General features: G+C 53.6%; 1 protein-coding gene across 1 annotated transcript in view; it reads right to left on the minus strand.

Moving 5' to 3' along the window:
• Positions 1–18880, minus strand: part of LOC107203773 (gamma-aminobutyric acid type A receptor subunit epsilon) — a 36189-nt gene extending 17309 nt beyond the window's left edge. The window contains exons 1-3 of the mRNA XM_015626154.1: positions 18786–18880; positions 13502–13650; positions 13232–13299 (exon numbers count right to left, since the gene is read on the minus strand). Coding sequence (XP_015481640.1) covers positions 13232–13299; positions 13502–13650; positions 18786–18841 — 273 coding nt within the window. The 5' untranslated portion in view covers positions 18842–18880. The remainder of the gene's footprint in view (positions 1–13231; positions 13300–13501; positions 13651–18785) is intronic.
• Positions 18881–24626: the final 5746 nt, after the last annotated feature.

The following is a 24626-nucleotide window of genomic DNA, read 5'->3' on the forward strand; positions in this document are numbered from 1 at the left end:
TCCAGTCTCCCTCTTCTGCAGGACAGGGTCCCCCCTTCAGACACAGCTGTGCTCACCATGTTCCATCCCCCACAGCCCTGCCCAGCATCTCCCAGCAGGAAAATGTGAGCATTTTCCTCTCCAGGATACCCCACTTGCCCTCCCAGCATGCAAACATCTCAGACAAATCCAGGGTAGCACCACACATCTGTCTCCACATCCCAGGGAACACTTTCAACAACAGTAAAAAGTCTGGGGATGGCTTCAAGACTAAGTAAATGACCTACATAAGATCACTGTATTTTAGGATAATCTTGGCATCTGAATGCACCACCTCTTGTCCCCACAGCTGGTGGGCAGGAATGTGATCTAGGTGTGACATGTGTGAGCACAGCCAGCAGAGGGGACAGGCAGCAGCAGCACGTGCTGTGCCCAACACCAACCACTCCATGGCCTGGCAGGGCAGCTCCAGGCTTCTCCCAGTTCTCCATCAGCAGCGTGGGACCTGTGGCCACCTCCGTGTTCCTGCTCTGGGTGAGATCTGTCTCTCCAACACAAAGACCAAAAGAATATGATATAAGTCTAATTCCACTTCCAAAGTCCTGTTCCCTCCAAATCAGACCCCAGAGTGATTTCTGGACGTGCTGCTGGAGTGACCAGGGGAGCTCTCAAGGACAGCAGGAGCAGAGCTGTGATGATCTGTGTTTTCAAGGTGACACACTGAACTTCCCATCTGCTTCACTTCTGCAGCAACACCGGCAGTGCTGTCCTTGCCTGAATGTCTTTTGCCTCTGTCCAGGGAATCTCAGTTGAAACAGAGTTCTTTTTATAATACAAACATGCTATTAAAAACCATCTCCCTGTCCTCTGCTCGTGCCAGGAGCTGTCAAACAAGTCATGCTATAAATGCTGCTGTGTCCATTGCAAACTCTCCCAGTCACAGCTTGCTCACCCCTGGAGCTGGCAGATGGGAACTGGACAGGGCTTTCAAAACTGTGCTGCCTTCTCAGATCCCTGTCTGCCTGCTCCCCCTCACCTCTGCTCGTTCCTGCTGCCAGGGATGTGTGGGTGGGGACATCTAAAAGGCAGGTTTGACACCCCTGACAGCCAGCCACCCCAAATCCTTTCTTCAGAGATGTTCCCTTGTACCATCTCTTCCTGCCCTGCAGTGATGTTATCTCCGCCCATGCAGCCCTGGGGTGCCTGTTCCTCTTTCCATGGGAACAGGGCTGGCACAGGGAGCCTCTCCCGGGGAGCCCGAGGGGCACAAGACCCACACGTGTGTGTTTTAACATCTGTTAACAGCCCTTCCCCAGAGGACCCAGGAAAGTCCTTGAGGCGAGACATGACATCAGCCAGACTCTGCAGAAGCACAAGTCTGTCTGCACTGTCCCTGATGAGGTTATTACTGAAAAGGCAGAGCTGTGGACACGGGATGCTCGATGCAGATGGGGCAGAATTGATTAAAGGGGAAGGAACTGAACACTTCACTGAAATATTATGCAAAGCACCTCAGGGAAGGACCCACCTCCTTTTAGCTTGATTTTTTTCCTCCACTCTCAGAACAGGACATGCTGTGGGTGCAAAGCTATGTGGGAGCACCCTCTGATGCAAACAAAGATGCAGCCCAGTTTCCACAACCTCTGGAAAATACCTGGGCAGAGCAAAGCTGGGTTTGTCCAAAGTCTCGTCTTCATGTCACACCTCACTGCTAAATGCTTAACTGCTCCCTGCAATGTTTGGGATTAAAGGAACTTCGTGCAGGAAGAAGAGAGCAGGTGGGGAAGGAGAGGAGGTGAGGATGGAAGCACATAGGATAACTGGAGGAGAATATCTTGCACTTTGGGCAGGTGCTCTTGTTCATTTTTCCTTCTGGCTCACGGGGTGTTTGAGGAGACAAAAGGAAATTTCCTTGGGAAGGGCTGGAGGACAAACGTTCTCACTGCATGAGATTAACTCGATGATTCAGATGAGAAGCTGGAATTTCTTTAATTGCTTTTCCCATTCCCGTGCCACCCACTGTGACTAAAAGGAACCACTGGGATGGGCAGTCCAACACTGCCCAGGAGTGGGGAGGGAGCAGCTGCTGCAGCCCTGCTCCGTGAGAACCACTCACCACCAACAAGCACCACTTGGAGCTCTGTCAAACCACCTTTGCTGGCAGCACGTGGAGAGAGAGGGTGGAGGATCAGAACTGGCTCTGAGAAAGCACCCATGGTATGGAAATACCTGCACTGGCCAGGAGAAAAAACACTTGTATAAATCCCTGTCTAATTCTCACCCTTGGGGGTAAAAAAAGGACATTCAAAACATCCGAGAAAGTTCTGGTTTCACAAAAGGGGAGCAGATTGTGCCCTCTGCAGAGATCCTCACTCCTGACCCTGTTCTCTCCTGGCTCCAGATGAAGATGGGAACAGTGTACTCTGCTTCACCAACTCTTTCAAGGAAATCTGTTTCATGTTGTCTCTCATGCCCCCTTGCTGTGCTTACCACCTCTCTCTTCCTGCCCTGCCAGTTCCTTGATATTCCTTTTCTCTGCCTCATTTTGTTTTTCCTTTTGCAGTTCTTCTCAAGCCACCACACAATCACAGCCCAGCCCTAATGAGATTTCAAGGGAGCACCAGGCTGTGGAAAGCAACTGGGAGAAACGAATCAGGTTACAGAAAAAGAACAATTTCTCTCTGCCTGCCCTGTTGGGTCCTGGGAGGGCAAAGCAGCTGGAGTGCAGCTGCAGAAGGGTTACCAGGCCAGCTGATTCTCCTCTCCAGGCAGATATCCACACTTCAGGCCACGTGGGGAGGTCATCTGGCAGTCAGGTCAGCACTCCTGGGCAAGCAGGACCTGCTGAGCTCTGCTCCTGAGAGCTGCTCACTTCCCACAGCACCTGGTGGGTGCAAGCAACTCTCCTGAGAAACGAGGGATCGATATTCCCTGTCCTTTTTTACCATCTCCCAGCAGTTTTGTACAGTCTCTGCCTACTGTAGGTGCCTCCTTTGAGACTCAACCACTTTACCTTCCCCAGTTCCCCTCAATGACTTTAGAACATCTTTGGGAAGTGGTGAAAGAGATAAAGGCTCTGTTTTCTACACAGTGGTCTAAGAAATACTCTGACAGGTCTTGTATGTCCCAGAATCATGCACAGAAAGAAACGAAACAATTCGGGATCTTTGGCTTAGTCCAAAGCTCCCAGGAGCTGGACAGCACATCTTTAAGTGCTCCTTACAAAATTCCAGCACTTGGACTTGGCTTTGGCATTTTGTGAGAGCAGCAATAGCGAGGTATTTTCATCCCTCCTCTTGCTGATCCAGAGAGAGGAACCAGGGCCCATTTTGCCTTCTCATCAGGTCCAGATTCATGTGAGAAACAGCAATCCCTGGACATGCCAGATCATGGAAGGAAATGGTTTATCTTGAATGTTACAGCTGCCTTCAGCTTTTCTTTTCAAGAACCAAATGAAGATCACTCAGTTATCATTTTATCTCCACCCCTATGGCTGTAGGAACAACCAGCCCAACTCCCTGAAGTTTTCCCCACTCCTCTACCCTGCTGCTCTGCTTCCCCTCCTTGCCTTTCCAACACTACTAAGGTGGCTTTGGGTGTCTGTGGAGGAGAGAGACAGACTAAAGGCCACAGTCTGCTGTGGGAGGCATCACAGGTGGCAGATCTGGAGGGAGGGAGAACCTGATTGAGGGGAACTGTCGGAAACAAAGCTTCCAACATTTGGAGAATCCCCGCTCTGACCTCCCCTGTTCCCCAGCCACATGGAGACAAGGTGTTCCCCTGCCCACGCTCCCAAGTGTTTTGGTTCACACCTCCCACGGGCATCTGCCTGGGGGGAGCCTTTACCACCACCTGCAATTCCCCTGTTGAGCAAAGCTGATCAGATGGAGCCATTCCTGGCCAGCTGCAGGTCAGGGAACAAACACACAGATCCTCACCACGAAGCTCTCTGCACGTGGAGACACACAGGGCTTATGCCAGGGTCCGCAGCCATCACGTCCCTTTATTCCCCCACCCCCAGTGCCCCAGGCAGCCAGCATGAGCCCTCTGGGGCTTTGAGAAGCTGGGAGTTGGTGGGGCAGTGGGAAATGGCTGCAGCATCCCCCTGCCCGCTCACTGACCATATCCCACCTCAGACACCGAGCTGGAGCCACGGAGACACCAAGGCAGGCTGTGGAGACATGGGGGGATGTGAGGAGAAACAAAAACCCAGGAAGGCTCATGCTGGCTTCTCACTTCTAATTTGTACCAAGGGCAATTAAACCCTTCCTGTGCATGGAGATGGGATCCAATAATGGGAATATTCCACCCCTAGCACTGAGGCATGAAGAGGTCCTTGAAGCATATTGATTGTGGTCACCCACAACCACTGAATTCTGAGAAATGGTCTCCATTTTGTGACACATTTATAGCAGGCAGATTTCACAACAGCCTTTTAAGGGAAATGGTAGGATGGTTTCATCTGGGAATGCAGGAAATAAATAGAACTGATTTCTACTGGGAAAAAAAAAAAAAAAAAAGTTTTGCTCAAAATAAATTAAAATTGTCAAACCCTAAAATGAATTACCTCAACCTTATAATTTCATTCAAAAACTTATTTTTCTTCAGTAAGCGAACAAAATCTTTCGTTTTGCCCTTATCTAGTTGATGCACTTCACTTTGACGTTTATTTCCAAATACTCATTTTCTTGCTTTACTTACGCAGGACAGGATTTATCACCATATGAAGAGCAAATCAAAACAATCTGATGAAACTAAATGTAAATGTTTTGATTGTCCCTGAACCCATTTCTCCTTGGAAATGCTGAAGAATTCTGGCTATTTGTCCCAAGTGGGAGGGGAGAATGAGCCTATCCTTCCTATGATGCTGCTGTTTGCCTTAGACCAGAAACCTTGACCTCAAACCCTGCCCTCTGATCATCTCTTTGACTCTATTCTCACACACCTGAAACACCCCATCCTCTCCTGCAGAGACATCCAAAGCCTTCAGCTCAGATAAATCAACTCTGTCTTAAAAATAATTCAGCCCAGCGAGTGACAGCTATTGGTAGAGCTCAGAGTCTATATATCTTTCAAATTTGACACAGCAGCGCTCTCCCTTTGACTTGGAAGAATCAATTTAATGAGGGTCAGAGCACAGATCAGTGCCTGGATGGCACAGAGGCCTCCTGCCCTGTCCTTGAGCACAGCCTGGGGATCTGCAGGGTGCCTGTGGATGGAACCAGCCCTGCTCTGCAGCCCCACCAATGCAGCGGGCAAAGCTGCATTCCCACCGTGCAGCACTGCAGCCTCTGGATCACGGCAAAACCTGCTTCAGTGCCCTGCCAAACGGAGAGCCAGCAGCCAGGGTGGGCAGAGGCATCACTCCAGGCTGGGCCAGACCCCCTAAGGGTCCCCAAAGGAGGCTGCCCTGGTCACTGGAAGTGTCCCTGGGACCCTTCAACAAGCAGGAAGCTCCAGAAACCTCTGGAAAGTGGGACCAGGTGCAGCTGCTGTGACCCCAGGCTGTAGGAAGGGTTTTCTGTGGATAAGAGTGAGAAATTAATGCTCTCAGGTCAGGTAGAGCCAGCACGGCGTTTCCTTGGGAGGCACCCACTGGAGCATCCTTCCCAGGCTGCCTGCAAAGGTTCAGGGCGAACAAATCCCTTCTGCATTCAGCCCAGCTGAAGAAATGCGAGTTTTCTCCAAAGGCTGGCACAAAATGAATGAGGGATTGAGTCATTCCTGCCAGCAGAAGGGCGGAAATGGGATCCGTGAAGGAATTTACGAGAGCCGATTACTTCATTATGGATGTTGATTTATCCCGTGTTGCCCGAGGGCCAGAGGCTGCCCGAGCCGTGGGCTGCGAGAGGCACCTGTGTGCCAGGACTGATGCTGCAGTTTAAGAAACCTTTAAGTACAGCCACACTCCCCATTTAGCACCAGGCTGCGAGCACAGATGTTAATTAACTTTAGGGCTTTGCTCTCCAGAAACGTCCCCGAGGAAAAGCACTTTTCCTGCCCCCAGGAGGCCACTGTCCAGATTTTCGTGTTTTATTTAGCTCCAAATTTCAGATGCAAACCTCCAGCTTTTCACTCCTCTTCCCTGATAACAGACTCCTTGAGTTCTCTGCACAGCCTGTAAATAAAATACCAACATGGATGTCTCACAGAAAATATCTGGAGGGGATTAGTGTATGTTCTGGATAATAAAAGGAGCTGGCTGAATTATTCATAGTGAATAAATCAGCTCTTTTCTGTTTTGGAAGCAAACTTCAACACTTCCAGAAGCTCCTGGGATACGTTTAGGATGGGAGCAACTTATTTATTTCATTAGACCTCTTGTTGCAGGCCATGCTTTGTCCCAGAAGTCACAAGTGGTTGGTGACATTCCTCAGGGGCCTCGGGGTGGGGGTTTTATATGGAAAGACAAACTTCTCCTGAGGAAAGCTGCTGCCCTTCCTGAACCTGGCCTCACTGCTGTGTGAGCACCAGCATGAGGGACAGTGCCTGCTCCTGAGCACCCAGGAATCAGGAGATGTGAGCACTCTCCAAGCACACCAGTATTTGTGAAGATGTAATAAGTGCTGCACCGGCAGCTCCGAGCCATCACTCAGGCATGGAAAATAACAAGGCAGAAAAAGCACTGGGGCTGATAGTGAACCCTACCCATTTCCCAAGACTTGAAATGTCTGTGATACACATCAGGGGCCAAAACCCCAGCTAGCCCATGAGTGTGTCCTGCAGAACCTCACCGGATTTGTGCTGATGACCAACTCTCGCTGCACAGCGGGCAGGCCAAGGAGAGCCCGCAATCCTTGGCAGAGCACTGCAGTGTGCTTTAGGCATTGCAATCCACCCTAAAGTGGGTGCATCTGGGCTATTGCCTCCCAGACAGATGATTTGTGAAGGATTTTTAAGTCCTTTCAGTTGAGAAGTGCTGTGCAACTGCTGGAACCTATTATTATCAGGAAAGGAGGGGGGAGGTAGCAAATTTCCTTTACCTATAGGCTTATCTTGTGCTCCAGAGGAACACAGTCGAGCATTTTAAACAGCGTGCCATTTTCAATTCATTTCCTTCCTACTTATTCCAAAGCAGCCAAAGCTAAGTATAATCAAGACTTAAGTGTTCCTCAGAGCCAGACAATTATTACTGGTCTTGGTTTCCCCATCTTTTGGAGAGAACGGAAGGCATTAACCCAAGCCTTGCAGCGGGACGCTCACACGAGCTGCCTTCCAACGCAGCACTTTTTGGGATGTGGCTCAGTTTCCCTGGCCTCCAGCTGCCCCAGGGCTCTGCACAAGGGTGGCTTAGCTCCTGTAGAGCCCTGCTCCCCTCTCGGGGGGCTCTGTTTCAGCCGCTCACAAGCAGCTCCTGCCTGGCTGCGCTCTCCGATAAGGCGGCATCGGCGCAGATTTCGCTCCGGGAGCCAGCAGCTCCGAGTGTGGAGCAGCAATCCTTGGAAAAGGGCTCTGCAGACACCCACTGCCTCCCTGCCCCTCTCAGCCATCTCCCCACGAGCAGAGATGAAGTGCCCGAGGTCCCCAAGCTCTCTCTGTCACATCATCCCCCTTCCTAAGCACTACCTCTTGTCGGCTTTAACTACGAAAGCCAAGCCTCCCTCCCTGCCTCCTCGGGATTTACATGAAAGGAGTCAGTGGGGACTTCTCCTCCTTCATGCTGGGCTTATACTTCTAAATTATAAAGTGTGTCAAATGAGGATTTAATTTATATTTAACAAGACAATGTTTGTAAATTAATTATTCATCAGCTGATAACGAATAAACATTTCCCTCTTCTCTCCCTCCCCCTTTTTCACAGTGTTTCCACAAATGCACCCTACGTGCAAATCTATTAAACGCTTTCTGCAGTACTCCAGATGTGGGAAAATATGTTCTTCACCCTCAATTTCGTGAGTGTGTTGCATGGTAACTAATGTAGCCAAGCAGAGCATTATGAATTTAATAGCGTGCAGCATCTCCTTCCTAGAGAGGCAAGGGGGGAGTAGCCAACACTTGTATTTGGATGTATCACCCTCTCCAGGTTCCAGCCCCCCACTCACAGGCAGAGATAAGAAAACAATTTGCTGTAACAATTGAGATAGGAGCTCAGAAACCCTGCTGGAAATCACAGGCACTTCTGAGACAGCAGAATCTGGTCCCTGGTGAATGACAGAGGCCAGTTTTACTCTTTCCATCTTTATTATCATTAAGTAATGAGATTGAGGAGCAGAAGAGCTGCTGTCATTCTGTTTTGCTACAAAATTTGGCACACAAGGGCATCTCCTCACACATAGCAAACATCAGCACCCAAACTAGCCCTTGACTGCAGTGCCTCTGATCCCAGACACCTGAAGCAGGTAACCCTGGCTGACTGAAATGTCTCCATTCACCTTGTCCAGGAGGCCACCACAGTGTTCATGCTCTCAGTCTTTGGCTCCTCCAGCCTCACTCCCAGTTTTGTGTAAGAAAGGAAGAAAAGGACATTCAGCTCTGGCCCAGAAACTCTGGGCAAGACTTGCTCCATCCCCGAGCTCAGAACAGAAGCACTTCTCCCCCTCTCAGCCATACTGTCCCTCATGGACACGTCAGGGACATCCTCAGGGCTGGAAGACACTCAGCCCCAATAGCTGGCACCCGCTTTACTTCTACAGCATCATTTCCTGAGAGTTAAGCATCCCTAAAGGAAGGTGATCCAGAGCTCTAGGTGCCCTTGACACCAGTTAAAGCTATAATCTATAGCAATAAAGCCATTACAAAACAAAACCAGGAGCAAATCCCTCCAGCAAACAACCAGTCAGCGAAAAATTTGCACCCAAAGTCTCTTCCCTTGCTCCACGCTGCCACAGCCCTCCCTGGCACCTCTTCCCACAAACATGCTTGGAGGATAGAGGTGGGTCTTTCCATCAGGCTGAGCTGCTGATAAGCCAGGGACACCTCAGTGCTGTGTTAATGGAATCTAGGTGGGCATGCAGCTCCACCACACAGCTTGGAAAGCTGCAGCACCATGGGTGATAGCTCATTTGGCTCCAGGGGCTGCTGGCCAGGGCTCAGTGGTGGCCAGAGCTCTGGAGGGGCTCGTGGCCCGGTGTATCCTTCCCCTGATGGTGTAAACACAGCTTCCCATTGCTCTGAGAAGTGCCAAGAGCCCCAGTCCCACCCACAGATTCTTGGGCTTGGGGAGGAAATCCCAGTCCATGCAGTGATTGGAATAAAGAGATCTGATGGTCCCACTTTTCCTCCTGTCCCACTTCTTACTGAACCATCTTCTAGCCCTGTTTCTGGTCACTGCCACATTTTGTTTGGAGAGCACAGAGGGTCCTTTCCCCAGGGAAGAGAGAATAAAATCTGCTCAGCCACCTAACCGGGAAACAAGACTGCCATTCTGGTGCACAAAAGATATCAGGAAATCACTTTACATTTCTTCCCGCTCCAAACCTGCCCACCTTCTGCTGACTCCTGAATGTTAATGTTATTTATGACAAGTGATTGATGAGGGAGACGCAGAATTCACACCCAGCACAGGGCATTTTCAAATCACCTATTCATTTTTAAGGACCGGAATCAGTTTTGTATCCTGACATGATTTATCATTTGGAGGCTGGGCAGTGGCTACACAGGGCCAGCTTCCAATCCCTGACAGAGCACCAGCAGGATGAAGACAGCAGTGAGCCATTAACCCTTTGGGGATGAGCAGGGGAGCACAGGAGACCAGTATTTAAACCAGATTGCTGAAGTTGGAGCCTTCTACTCCAGCAGCATGTCGGGCCATCCTGGAGCCCTCAGCTGCAGATTTATAGGCCACAGTGGTCCAAGCTAACAGCCACAGTGATGCTGCTGTGTCTCTTAAAAGCAGAACTTGGTTTTTTGTCTTCTACACAGTCTATGTGAGAGAGAAATATTTACGTAAGGCGCTGTCATGGCAATGCACCTAAAAGAGATCAATGGGACATTTCCCCTCCAGTGGACCTTCCAGCCTACACAAGCCTCTCTGTCTGTGGCAGAGTGAAATGTCACCGTGGGCTCAAGAGAGATCTAGCTCTGAGACAAATTCTAGCTCCCTTTCCTTGGAAATGTGCATTTCCTCAGGTTGTGTATGGGAAGAAGGCAAGATGAGGCACGTGGGATGGGCCTGGCAGCTGGGAGAGGGCAGAGGGTCTCAGGCTGGGAGAACAGGGACAGAGTGGGAATGACATGTCCCCAGCAAATACCATCTATCATATGTTTGATGCCAGCCTGCCAGGGGCTGGCACGACCCACAGAACAACTTAATTCACTGCATCAGCATGGAAAAGCAAACAAACACAAAACAACTGGGCAAAGCAGCCAAGTCTGGAGGTGACACTGTGACAGCTTTGTCACTGCCCTTTCCTCGTGTTTCAGGAGACCACGTAGCAGGATGCAGCCTCTCCCATGAGCAGGGGGAAGTCTACAGGGTACAGAGAGCAGAAATCTGAGACTGTGAGACCTGGGTCTAGCTGCCCTCAGTACCTTTAACATCACCTTAATCTCATGGGCAAAGGTGTCAAAGTTCAAGGGCATCACAGGTTCACGCTTAAGAAGGAACAAGGGAACAATGAATGAGAGATGCCCCTAGAGAGTCTGCTTGGGGGGTCCTACAGAGGTGTCTCAAGATGACAGGGGACTGCTGGGACCCCGCAGGGAGCCCTGGACTGGCAGCACCAAGGCACAAAACCCCTTAAAATTGTCCACACGGAGCAGTTTCCTCCCTGCCTGAGCAGCTCCTGGCCACACAAACAGCAATCCCTTCCTCAGGTGGGAAGGCTGCAGATGGGTGGATCAGCCCCATGGCAGCAGTTTCCCCATCAGCCCTGCAGATGCTGACAATTCCGAGTGCCAGCTGCCCCAGGGGTCCTGTGCACTTGTGGAACCCCGTTTCATGAAGAGAAAAAGCTTCTGCTGACTCTTAGAAAGAGCTAAACACATGGGTTGAGCTCTTCCACATGATTTCCTGGTCTCTAGTAAGGGCTGAGTTCACACAACAGCTTTTCCCCTTGGTGGGGGTGGCTGTTGTCACTGCCTGGCATCTTGTTTTCCCAAAAATACCAGAGATACTGAATGTGCTTGAAGCTCCTGTACCTGCAGCCATTTTTGGCTGGTGTTAGCCCAGCAGATCCAAAATCCTGAAAGCCTGGGATGGACGTACGTACGTTCTCACATCCCCATCACCATGGCATAAGCTGTGTTTCTTAGGAAACCAGCCTAGCAGCAGTATCCCTGTTTAGGAGGAAAGATGAACTCTGGATGCAGACTGGATTTTAGAAACCACTCTCTGCTGCTACCACCTGCATGGCTCTGCAGTGCTCCCGTGGCAGCGAGGGCAGCAGAGCTTCCAGCAGGTCTGGAAAAGGGTGATGGAAGCGGATGAGAGGGAAAGAGAAGGATGAGGGTGTGCTCTGGGTTTTGTGTGGGTTTCTTGGCACATCCTTGGGCAGCTCAAAGCAGGTGGAACAGGCAGCTTGTGCTGTACCTGCAGGAGGGGTGAGCACACCCAGCCCCTGCACTGCTGCTCTTGTGTCACTTTGGCTTCACGGCCACACACCCCAAGGGCTGGAGGGGCTTGTGCTGGCAGCCAGGGGTGACATCCACACAGCTCAGTGGTTCCTCTCCTCGAGACCAGGCACGCTTGGAACAATGCAAGGAAATTTTGAGCCTGGAGGCCATCCCTGCTGGGCCTCCTGATGGTGCCCTCATTGGGCTGGGTGCCCATCTGGTGGCCTGTGAGCAGGAGCTGCTCGGGGGCACGTCCTCGGTGGGGGCTGGCCAGAAGGGCTGCCTCAAAATGCTCCTCGGAGTGGAACTGGTACTACAGCTACTGTACCATCCCTCCATCCCCAGAGGGGTTTGTTCCCTGGAAATTTTGTACTTTGGAAACTAAAAATAAGGTGCCCATCCTAGGAACTTGGTTTTTTTGGGTTTTTTTGTTTGTTTTTTCCAGTTTAAGGGGACTGGTTTTGTTCCTGCTGTGTTTTGCATCAAGAGAAATAAGAAAAGCCAAATTGTCCTGGCTGTCCCTTGTCTTTGTCCCCTCCAGGTCACTGCACAGTGGACTGAAGAAGTCTTTCAAAACCTGACAGTCAGTCAGATTTGTTCCTTGCTAGAAAAGGGGAAAAAAATGACTCCTCGGGGAAAATAATAATAATGAAAGTTTCCTGTGAAAATTAAATAGTCAACAGTTGCTCTCTGGATCAAAGAGTGTCTCTGCTAAGTGTTTTCACAGCTCTCTTGGTGCAGCTGGGTCCTGAGCCGTGAGGAGAAATCCTGCTAGTGGCATCTCTCTAAGGTTCTGTGCTGTGGAGATGCTGGACCAGAGGCACCTCTGCTTTCCCCTTGCTCAGCACCACAGGCCAGGCCTGGGCACCCAAGTTTCTCACTGCTGTCTCCAGCTACCTCTCTCAGTCCTGCTGGAAACATGCTGCCCTGGTTCAACCCTGCCCTAAGTACCCTGGTGCCCACACACTTCCCAGGGAGGAGAGGGCGAAGCCACCAGGCAGAAGTGTTGGACAGCAGAGAGCAAAGAGCAGCATCATCCCGCTCCTGAGGCATGGGAGGGTTGCTGAGCTCACCCAGGGTGCTTGAGGACCTTGCCTCTAACCAAGGATGGTGCTCAGGTCTTTCCAGCTCCCAGCAGGTCAGAGCACCTCTTGCTAAAGGAGAGGAAAATTCTTCTCAAGCCAGCATTGAGTTCACACCACGTCTGGCCAGCATGACACAAGTGCCACAGTGCTGGGCCAGGCCTGTTGGGTCTTTATTTATCAATAACGGGGCTGCAGGTAGGCAAACCTCGAGCTTTTTATTCAGCATCAGCCTCAGGACAAGGTGAGACATGAAAGATGTTGAGAGCTCATGCCATTACAACAGCAGCCAAAATTCTCTTGGTTACAAGGCCTTTGTAAAAACTTTCTAGCCAATAGGGGTAATGTTAAAAGCTTACAAGCATTTGCTTAAGCCAATCATTAAAATTACACGCACACTTTGCCTCTAACAATGTTTGCTCGTTGTAGCTTAATGGATAAAGCTTCATTATTAAATTTATATTTTTCTTGCTTACCATTTTTTCTAAGGCCTATCTCTACACCACTCAAAACCACAGCCTTATTGTTCCCTGCCCTTGCATATCTGTACTCTTGCATTGCTCTATTCTGAGATCTGCCTTCACACAGCTTCAGAGAGTTTTCTACCTTTTCTATCTCCCGTGCAGGCCCTGCCGTGGGGAGGGGGCGCCGGGACCCCCAGGCACGCGAGCACTCACCATCTGGATGACAGACACGGGCCCGATGCTGTTCACGTAGATATCCACATCAATGAACGTGGGCTTGACTGGAAAGACAAGAAAACAGGTACCATCAGCCAGGGCCAGGAGCATTTGCAGAGGGATGGAGAGAAGGGGAACATCTGGGATGGGCATGGCCCTATGGCAGCAATAATCCCAACTACAGCGGGCACCAAAGCATGGAAAACACAAGGCACAGAGAGGCCAGGTCACCACCCGAGGCCACAGGGAGCTCCAGGGGACACTTACTGCCAATGTCAGGCCTCAGCTTGTTGTCATAGTTCTTGAGCAGCGAGTTGAGGATCTGCGTGGCATCAGTCTCCTGTGCCTTGGGCGTGAGGACCCAGGTTTTATTGATGCTGAGGTAATCATAATCATATTCCTCTGTGCTGTCACACCTGGAGAGGAGAGACAAAGGGCAGGGACATGGCTGTGGCAGCTCTCTGGCACTGCCTGGGAGCAGGGGCACAGCTGTGTTTCAGAGATACCAAAGGAGGAGGAGGCAGCACGGGTAAAAGGCAGAGCACGAGGAGCTCAGGGATGTCCCCTCAGCCACACTGCTAAGAAGACACAGCTCACCTGGCACCTTTGCTCACTTCAGGGTCACCAGACATGCAGGGGCCTTGCCACCAGGGGGGAAGACTAGCATAGAGTGCTCCACCTCCTCCTTAGCTCCCTTTGGAGACACACTGCTCATCCTCAAGGCGTGGGAGCCAGTCCCTGCTTTCCCTGCCTTCCTGCTCATCCCACCCAGCAGCTCCTGCTGCCAGAGCTGCCTGTTAACCTCAAATACCTCCACTACTCTGCCTGCTGCTGACACCTGAAGCAGGCTTCCTCTGAGGAGAGAGGCAGTGACAAAACAGTGTTTTTGGGGAGCAAAGCATTTGCAGTAAATTTCAGAGAAAAGAGGTCCTAACACTACCAGGCATCGTGCACGTCTGGCATGCCTGGAACCCAGCCATCTGCCCTGCACAGATCCCTGGAAATTAAAGCCTTATGCAAACTCCTCTGCCTCCAGGCCAAGACCTGCCACAATCCATTCCCTGCACTCACCAACCCTTCCTCCCCAGCCTGTGGCGTGAGCTCCCGTTAAAAATGTCCCATCTTCCCCATCTCCCAGTTCCAAGCCGGGCGAGGAAAGCTCGTATCCATCCTCCTTCGGACACGATCCACTTAGCAACAGCTTCTCTCACTGCCTTTCAAACCTGCCCTCTCTAAACCTTCGGCACTCCTCCCTTTTCCTAAAGGAGTTTTCCTAAACCGTCTAATTAGATTAGGTCCACACGGTCACCCGGGAAATTCTAACCACCTGCCGCCGCTCCGGGCAGCTCATTCACAAGGCTGTCCCCGGAATGACACAGCCATATGTGGGAGAGGATGCTCCGCTGCCGGCACAGCCCCCTCGACGTCTGCCATGTCAGAGTGTCACCTGCTCCGGCGACAGGGAGGGTCTGGCAGCGGGAGCTGACACTTCGCAGCTCCGAGGTGCAATCGGGCACCGCGGGTCCGCATCTCCAGCGCCTGCGGAGCACAGCCCGGCCGAGGCGCTCGGAGGGGGCGAAAAAGCATTCAATTGACACCTTGCGGCCGATTTATCAGACGCTCCTCTTTCAGAACCCCAGACAAAACTCGCTTTTTAAAACTCTTTGCATCTCCGGCTCCGGGACGCGTCCCCCGCCGAGGGCCGGGCTGCGCGCAGCTGGCCGCCTGCCGCCGCGCATTAGGTGTTGCTCCATCAGCTCATTGTTCCCTGGCTGACTGCGCTGCACTTCGGAACGATGCTTGGGGAGTGTTTAGCAGCGCTGTCAGGATGCGCTTCCCCAGCCCAGCAGCGCTCTGGCCGCGCTCTCGCCGCGGCGCTGCCTCCGAGGCGAGCGGGGAGCCCTGCGGCACCCGGCAGCTGCAGGAGGCACCGGGGAGCACCCCGAGCCCAGCCCAGAGCGGCACAGGCTGAAATCGGGGGCTGGCCCCGCTCCTGACAGAAACAGAGAGGGATGTGTCCCCGCAGCGCAGCCCGGGGCGAGGGACAGCAATCCGAGCTGCTTTTCCGAGCTGCCGGGGCTTTGGGTGATGCAGGCTGCCTCCGGCAAAGTGGGAACAGCTACACCGAGGCATTTTCTCACTGTTCCCTTGACCTTACTTGAAGTCACCTGCCAGCACTGAACTTGGCGCATCCCCCTGCCCTGCCAAAAATCCTGGTCCTCTGAGAAACTGTAAGGCCACAGCAGAGTTTGAAACATCCTTTTGGGGGCTGAGCAAACCCTGGCTGAGCTTACCCTGCTCTCAGTTTTCTGGTTTCCCCACATTTAGTGTCACTGATTAACACCCCAAGGCTTGGGTAGCATTTCCAGGGAGTCACATCCCTATTACGGATGCAAGGACACTACCAAAAATATGCTTTTTGCTAATGCAGCTAATCCTAGTCGACTAAACCATACTAAGCCATCTTAGCATAAGCAAGCCAGCTTTTACTGGAGAAAATATGCTTTTTCTGAGTGCCTGTGCACACACAGACACACATCAACCCTTGCTGGTCAAGAGTGCAACTCTCGTGCCACCCTATGCAAGCCACTGTCTCCTCCCCGTTCTCTCTTCTTGGTGGCCCCACTTTAAACTGGGAAGGGAAGAGCCCAAGATCTATTGCAGAGGAGAGGCATTAAGGTGACATGTGCATCCCCCCTCCAGCTGCTAATGGAAATGTCACACTGCAGACCTGCAGAGATCCCCAACGTGCCGTGAACACTTGCTGGCCTGGCAGCTCCATCTCCAGGCACAAAGCAACTGGCTTGGTGACAGGGGACAGCCAGTTCTCATATGTCTCTGTGCAGCCAGGGGGAAAGGCAGAGCTGTGTTTCCTCACCTCTGCTTGTTGAGATGTCAGAACACCCTCCTCAGAGCCGAGCCATGGGGCTGGGACACAGCCTCAGTGTGGGCAGGGGGGTAACAGCAGGGCAGAACTGGGGGCATCACGAGGAAATCCCTGGTCTTGACAGAGGAGTTGTGGCCAAGGCAGCTCCTGCTGGTGCCCCGAGCAGGAGGCTGGCACGGCAGGGAGGTGTCCTTTCGCATGTGCTCACATGTATGGATGAGGTTGGACAATTCTCCCTGGGCAAGCCGTGGCATTACAGCAGGACAGAGCCATGCCTCGGCTCCCTGATCCCCTTTTACTCAAGCAGACACCTGTTTGGCTGAGGCTTCCAAACACACTGCTGGGGAAAGTCACCTGAAGAGCTGCTGGCTGGCTCCCTCCCCCAGCGCCCAAGCTGTCTGGCAAGGTGTTCCCTTGGCAGGAGGAGGGCAAGAGCAACATGTGCCACGAGCCCTTGAAGACACCTCTGCTCCTTGCCTGCCAGGGCAGCCGGTGGTGCTTGCCTGGGATGCACACCCGCAATTATTCACGAGCTGGTGGTGGCCCTGAGGCAGGAGCCTCCCAGCGCAGATGCAGATCCCCGGGCTGTGTCCAGCCCTGCTGCAAACACAGCTGAAAGCCTTCCCTGCTCCCAAGGAAAAGAGAGCAGCAAAATGCAAGAACAACATTTCCCATGGTTGAAAAGCACCGTGGTCAATTCTAATTACCACATCACGTCCTTCTAACGTGTCCTTCTAGTCACCCATCCCAATGCCTCCTAGGGCTGCAGGCACAGGGGTGTTGAGGCAGATGACTCTGAATTAGAAGCAGGCAGAGGATTTAAAGACAGGGCCTCTAACTGCCTCTTACCCCTCTCACATGTCTTCCTACCTCTGACAACACACTCCATGAAGCCCCAGTGGTCCAATCTGCACAGCTTCAACCACCTGCCAAGCCCAGCATCTGCTGTGGTGCTGTGCAGGGATCCTGCCCTCAGGGTTCAGAGTTGGCTGCCCTGGTCCCAGCTGAGGCAGTGCCCTGGGAAATGCTGGGGAATGAGTCTCTGTGCTGGCGGGACCAGCTGGGGGGACCTGAATCACCTGGCAAAAAGCATCCAGCCCACTCCAGCACCAGGGGAAGGGTCTTGCTGCTTGCACCAGAAGAGCTCACATACACAGCTCTGATCACATGAACAGAGCTCCCCAACCCAGCACCTACCATGAGGGAAGAGGAGATTCACCCTCCACAACTGCATCCAGGTTCATTTTTATGCAGTGAATGCAGAGCAAGACCCTGATGTAACTTGCTCTTTTTCTCCTCTCCCACTCCATCATGCCCACCCCCCACAACCTCCACAGCCACTGCTCCTGGCAAAGCAGGGCTCAGGGCAGAGGCAGACTTGAGGCACCGGGCAGAAGAGAGGCCAGGCCAGCTATGGGGTGAACATTCCTGCTCAAGGGTATGTGAATGCATGATTTAATTGCTCCTCCGTGTGATGTTGCAGCTCACAAGCCATCCTCTCGAAAGGCAGGGCTCGTGGCAATGCACTGCAGGGACGGTGGGGCACAGGAACCGGGACCACCACGGGTCCATCACCCCTCCAGTGCCCCCTGGCACCCGCACGGATCTCCTCCCGAGGGGTTTTGTGCCGGGGCACGGGAGAGGCTGGGTGTCAGGGCACGAGCAGCGGGGCAGCTCTTGCTCCTCCACCCTGGGAAGGGCAAGCCATGCCGGACCACGGCAGGGATGGACTTTGTGCCCACCGCCGGGGTCGGGAAGCACTGGCAGAGCAGACCATTAGTAGCAGGATTCATGCTCCCCGTCCCTCACTGCATCTGTAATGGGATTTGATCGGCTTTAAGGCGGCTTATTCTGCCAATTAGCTTCAGCCAGTAAAATCCCTCTTCCCCCAAGCCCTGGGGGTAACAATCTGCTGACAACATGTTCTTTCCCCATCTAGCCATTAAACTCATCAGCAGGGCTAGGAATTGTAAAAAAAAAAAAAAAAAAAAAAAGGAAAAAGAAACTTGAAACCCCCTTGTGCGTGGGCCCTTTCACCGCTGTTTACAGAAAAGCGCTACGAACGGCTGGCCCTGGGAAAGCGCTGCCACCTGCCCGGCCCGGCTCGGGGCACCGGGCTGGCCTCGGGCTCCCCGCGGCAGCCAGAGCCGCGACCTGCGGCCAACCTGTGGAGCAGGGCAGGAGCCCTCCGTGCCCTCCCGCTGCCAGGCTGCACGCCCTGCGGGGGCCCGAGGCCATGGAGTGAGAGGTGGGCTCCTTCCCACCCAGCCCGGCTCCACGTGGAAAGGCGCTGGTGATGGATGGAGCTCCCCGGAGGCGCCGAGCTCTCTCCGGTCCTGCTCCGGGCAGCCCCGGCAGGGGCTCGGCCCCCGGCAGGATTAGCCAGCGGGGTGATGGCCGGTGGAGAACGGGATGTCCTCTCCATCCCGGCATGCGGAGGGGGAGCCCGGGGCGCAGAGGACGCGCAGGCACTCGGCGCTGCCGCGACGGGACCCGCTGGAAGGAACAGCCGGGGGCACGGGGGTGCCCAAATCCCCGCTGGAGCCGGCGTGGGGAGAGGCGCTGCCACTCCAACCCCCTCCCCTCCCACTGTCCCGACGGGTAAACTGAGGCGGGGAGGGGGCGTCCCGGTCGGCGGGGGTGTGTGTTGGGGGGGTGACTCACCTGGCGCGCAGGACCGGCCCGAGGGCCAGGCAGAGCAGCAGCACCGTCCCGGGCATCTCTGCGAGGCGAGCAGCGGCCCGGGGGGCGGCGGCGGCCGTGAGCCCGCCCGGCGGGGCTCAGCGCGGGGCCGGGCCGGGGGCGGCTCCGGGGCCCCCCCGCTGCCCGCAGCACCGCGCTCCGGCCCCGCCGCCGCCCCGCGCTCCGCGCCGCCGCCCGCGCTCCGCAAACTTGGGCATCTCTTCTCCGGTCGGCGGCGGGGAGGGGCTGGCAGCGGCTCCTGCCTCCCCGCGCAGGGGCCGGCCTCCCCCGCAGCCCCGGGGCTGAGCGCCGGCGGGGGGGCGCCGAGAGGCACCCGCGCATCTGCCGGAGCCGCGCTGCCGCTCGGGGAGCGAGCATCGTCAGCTGGTGCGAGGAGCTCTCGCTCCCCCTCTGCGTAACAAGGCGTTTGATTTCTCTTAATACTCGCCTTTTTTTTTTTTCCTTTTTCTTTTTTTTTTTTTTCCCCTTCCCATGCACAACTGTTGGGGTGTTTGTCTAAAAAAAGAAAGAGTGGGTAATTATTGCTAAATTACGCAAGGCGTCAGGCCCCGCTGGGCTGAGCTGGCAGCGAGATGCAGCCGGGAGAGGGTCCTTTCCCACCTGTTGGGGCTGCTGTCCCGCAAAAACAGCCAGGAGGGTGTGTGGGGAGGAGCTGTGGGACAGATGGGGGCTGTGGGCTCCCAGCCTATCTCTCTCTGCCTTCAGGCTTTGCCAAGATGTACCCGGGCATTTCTTTACTCTGCCCACGTCCTGGCAAACAGGAGGAACAGATTCCTTCCTGGGGAGCTCTGGGCAAGAGTTGCTCGGAACAAACTTTGTTACACCTACACGAGGTACCAATAATTGTCCCTTGTTGTTTAGTTACAGGCTGGGGTGCAGGAGCTGGTCCCCAGAGAGGCCTGGTCCTGCATCTCCTGCAGGTCTGGTAATTCTGATGGCAAATCCAGCTCCTCTGGACTGGAGTGGGACCATCCCTTTTACTGAGAGCTGACTCTCCTCTCACTCCTGGGCCTGGCACAGCCTTCCCCACACCGGCAGGGGCAAATCACTCCTCTGCTCTCCTTCTGCAGCATCCTTCTGCTGCTGCCCCGTTTGTTCAGGGCAGGGAGATTCCCGTTCCCCAGGCACACCCAGCGCCTCCCAGCCAGGACCAGCCATGGGGATCCCACAGGGGCACGAGCAGACAGTGACAGCACAGCTGGGTGGTTTTTTGAGGCTCTGTCCCTTCCTGATTGCTGCAATGATCACGTTAAGCCCTGGATGTGAGATCTGAGTGGCCCCAGAGCCACAAGAGGCAGCTGCAGGCATCAGGGCTCCGAGATGGCATTTCCCTGGAATGGTGCAGCTACAGATGATGTTGCCTTTACTTCATGCAAAGAAGCCGGCTCTGGATGGCAGAGTTTACAGGAAGCACATGTCAAAAGAGTAAATAATGAATATCAAAGCAGCAGTGAAGGTGGAAAGAGCTCTTTAAGCTTCAAAGCAAGCCACTGGATTGTTCCAGAAGTTCTTCAGGGATCCAGATGAAGCTGAAGTTGGGAAAGGTGCAAGAATAGCTGCAGGAAAGATGGAGCTGTCAAGGATTCTGGTCACGAGCAGACCACAGAAAATCCAGGGGTTCATATATGTGCTCTCAGCTCCCCCTCAAGACGCAGGATGTGAAGTGGTACGTGGGGAAATTCCCAGGACTGATTTCTTCTGACTACTCCGTTCTGCTACTTGAGAACTGAGAGATCTGGGGAGGGCTGTGCTCGGAGCAGTGGAGATGGGCTGGGAAATGTTAGGGAATCACAGCATCCCCTCAGGAGGCTGTCTTGGGGACACCTTCCAGGCAGTTCTATGCACCAGGAGCTTCCAAGCACTTCTCCTCTCTGGTCTTCTTCATTTCCAGGAGTTTCATTTTGTAGCTGGTGTTGAGTCTTTCCCTGGAACCAAGGATAAGAACAAAGCCTGTTGATGGTGTTGGAGAGCAAGGGCACTGCTTTTCAAGCAAACACCTTATTTATCAGCAGCACAAGCTTGGCTGGGGAGAAATCCATTTCAAATTCACCATGATTGGTTCTGACCAGGAAAACCACCCTCAGTCCAAATGCTGAGAAGGACAAAATGTCCTGCTCTTATGTTTTGGGAGGGAGCAAACCCTATTTTCCACTTTGAAGAGACATTTGTTTTGAGGTCTACTGTCATGGGATTCGAAACTTAAACAGGAGATGCAATGTTTTATTCAAGATGTTTTTTATCCCTTCTGGTATTTCAGTTTAACCGGCAAACTAATAAAACCTATTATTTACAGAGTCCTCATGAGCCCAGAGCCTGGGGGGCCAAGCTGCCACAGCAAATGAGGGTTTGGTTGTGCAGTCCTCCTGCAGGATTTAGCTCTGGGAGACAAGGAGACAATTCCAGCCCTGGCCCAAGGATCCCAAACCTTGCAGGGATGGCAGTGCTCTCGGAGGGATGAGCCTGGGCACATCTGCAGCCCTTTCCAAACCCCTCTGTGCTCTCTCAGAGCCCCTTTTTGGGGTGTGTGCTGCCTGCTGCTGTGCTGGGGGTGTGTTTGGGGCTCAGGCTGGAGCAGCAGGGGAAGGCAGGAGGCAAAAAATAAAAGGCTCTGCCTCCTCTTGCCCATGCAAAGGGCTGCTCACTGCTTGCCTCAGGAGGCTTCTCTTCATCCAGGCTACATCAGAGGGAAAGCTGATACAAGTGGGGAAAAGTATCATCTCAAGGTGTTCAGGAGCTCATTTCTGAGGAAGCTCAGGCCCTTGGCATTTGCACAGTCTCCCTCAGACAGGTATGTCTCTGTGAGGGTGGAGGAGCGTGAGCCGCAGGAGCCCAGACAGAGACAGATCCCGGGGGCTCTGCAGGGGCAGGGCAGGACTGAGAGCACTGCTGGCAGAGCTGGGCACTCCAGGACAAGGAGCTGCCAGGGCATTGGCAGGCAGCAGTGCCAGGGCCATGCAGCAGACTGCTCTGAAGGGCTGCACGGAGGTGAGCTCGCCTTCCCCCTCCTCCCTCGCTCTCCACGTCATACGGCTGAGGACAGAGCACAGTTAGAGCCGCTGTCCTTGATGCTCTCTGTCCTCCTGGCAATGAACTGGTCCTTGAGCTGTCACCGAGCCAGAGCATCCCCCAGGAGCAGGCAGGGTCAGGCCAAGCCCTCTCCCCACGGCCAGGGCTGTGTGCTGTGGCACAAGGCAGGGGCTGGTCACTCTCCTGCAGCAGCACCCATGAGGATGAGCTCTGGCAGGCCTGGATGGGACTGGGCAGGCACAGCTGAGGAGAAGCTGGTTACAGGGTCCCTCCGCAAAACTTGGAGGATGAAAAACCCTGCAAAGGCTCGGCCCTGTTCTCTGACTTGGGGCATGTCCTGCACAGCAGAAACATTTGTTTACTCTACCAGGGCATTTGTTCAACATAACCCAGGTTTTGTCTTTTTCAGGCTCACCAGGCACAGCAGCAGATGCTGTATCTGGGCTCACATGACATCAATAACAGCTTCAGCTGGGCTCTGCCTCCCCACCTTTATGGACAGCAATGATAGATGAAGCAGACAGGGCACAGTTCGGTTTTTAGGTGCTGGAGTGAACCTGCAGTGCTGACAGATTAAAAAAATGTGTTTGGAGCCTGAACAAATGTGACGTGAATATTTTCCAAGGAGAGTGAAGGGTGTGGGAGGACAGCCCAGGCCGTAGCAGGAGCTGGTGCAAGCTGTCCCGGGGGTGACGAGAGCGTTGACGAGAGCGAGAACTTTACCTCCATCCTCTGCGTCAGGCCTGAAGGAGTCTCTACTTTCCTTCCATTGCAGGCAGTCCCTCCTCAAAATTAGCTTCTTAGTGGAAAGAGATCACCAAATGTGAGGTGATCTGATCCTGTGTGTGTCAGAAGAGCTCTTGCTGGAGATGGGAAAGGTGCCACTTGCTGCGTTTTCATGGCTCTGCTTTTCTAAAACCCTCCCCAGCCCAGGGCTTAACATGTTACAGCTGTCCTAGGGATTGAAATGCAAAAGGAGAAAATGTACCTGGGAAAGGTTGGGAAGGGGAAGAGAACTGGCAGCATTTGACAGAAAAAAGGGGGGAAATCTCAGCAAACTGAGCACCAGGTGTTTCAATACCTTTATCAAGTGGAATTTACGGCTATGCCATCTGTACATCTGATGTGACACGTCCAGCACAGGACCATGAGCTGGTAGTTTAGACCCCAGAACAACTCCCATCCTTATTTCAAATACTGTGCAACTGCTGACACAAACTTTGGGGACATGCAGCTGTGGGAAGAGCTGCTTCTCTTCACTGTAGAAACGTGGCTGCTTCTGGGTGGAGGTGCACTACTCCTTGTCACCCCATGCTACAGGGGTTCAGGGAAGGGGAAAAGCAGCCAGGAAGGTCATGGATCCAACAAAAACTGTCACTGGGAAGCAAACTGTGTTTGGCACAGTGAATCCTGCCTGGTTTTGCTCAACAGCTGGGTAAAACTTGGGGCTCTCCAGAGGACAGGCTGGGATTCAGAGCAGAGCCAACACGTGGAAGGTGGTGCTGACCATCAAAACCCTGTGGCCAGCAGTGACTCTGCCTGGCCCTTCCTCTGCTGCAGCCCTGAGGGAAGTTTTGAAGCCACATCAGCACCTGCTGACCCTGAAGGATTTAAGCAAAGGAGAGAGGGAGGCACGGTTGCCTTTTGTTGTTAATGCCTGTATACATTTCTGCCCAGGGGCGTGGGGATTTCAATGCCTTCTCTCTACACTGGCCCAGGAATGTTTATACACCAGTAAATAATGGGAATTGCTCATCTGTGTCCGAGTGTGGATGTTCAATTACAGCCCTCTCCTGCAGCTGATCCGAGCCCTGTGCTCCGCTCTCCTCTCGCCCCGGCTCTGCGCTTTGCTGGCAGTTTGACATTTTGTCAGCCTGAGGATAAAGCAGGACTGTTGACAAGCGGAGAAAACAGGGAAAGGAGCTTTCCTCCCCGAGCTGAGGCAGAGCACAGTCCCTCCTGTTGCAGGTGCTGCCTGATCTGGGGTCCCAGGAGCTGTTCCTTGCTGTCTGTGATGGGTCTGACTCTGAAGCTCTCTGACAGTTGCCTGCAGCAAGCCCATTTTTTCACGCCTCTTCCCTTCTTGGGAGTTCTTAGACGTTTTCCAGGCCTCTTTCATTTCCTCCTGCATGAAGCTCCAGTGTCTCCTGTGCAAGAGAGGGAAACGCTTTTCCCTCTCAAATGCCTGAAAGCAGGGATGTGTTTTGGAGGGGCTGTTTTTTGTTGGTTTTTTAGGGAGGCAGTGCTTGGGACTGTGGCACTGTGGCCCTCAGTGCCACCCCAACAGGGTTTCATCAGCAAGAGCTCAGCAGGGAGCTGGGAGCAGGCTTGGCAGACCCAGAGGCACTTTGCCCATCCAGTGTGGGGCTCCCCAGCACCCGCAGGGAGCTGGGCTCTCCACCAGCACTGCTCCTTCCTTGCAGCAGAGGCAGATCCTCTTGCACCCCTGCCCCAAAGCATCATTCATGTGGGGAGAAGGGAGCGTGTGCTGCTGTTATCCACTCCCAGATGGGGGAATCAATGGGACTGCCTCTCCTGAGAGCCCCCCATGGTCCTGCCAGCCTGAGTGCATGGCAGAGCTGCTCCCCAGCCCAGACCCCACCCAGCTGCTCTCTGTCCATTGCTGGCCCTGTCCTTTGCACCTTTCCCCCAGCACTGCGTCCCCACTGCTCCTCAGTCCGTGCTCCCAGGACTTCATGGAGAAATGCCAGCACTGCTCTGTTCCTCAGCTCTAGGATGAAACACTGACCTAGATCAACCCTGTGCTGCCCAGGG

Source organism: Parus major, chromosome 4A, assembly GCF_001522545.3.
Source record: "Parus major isolate Abel chromosome 4A, Parus_major1.1, whole genome shotgun sequence".
Taxonomy (NCBI): domain Eukaryota; kingdom Metazoa; phylum Chordata; class Aves; order Passeriformes; family Paridae; genus Parus; species Parus major.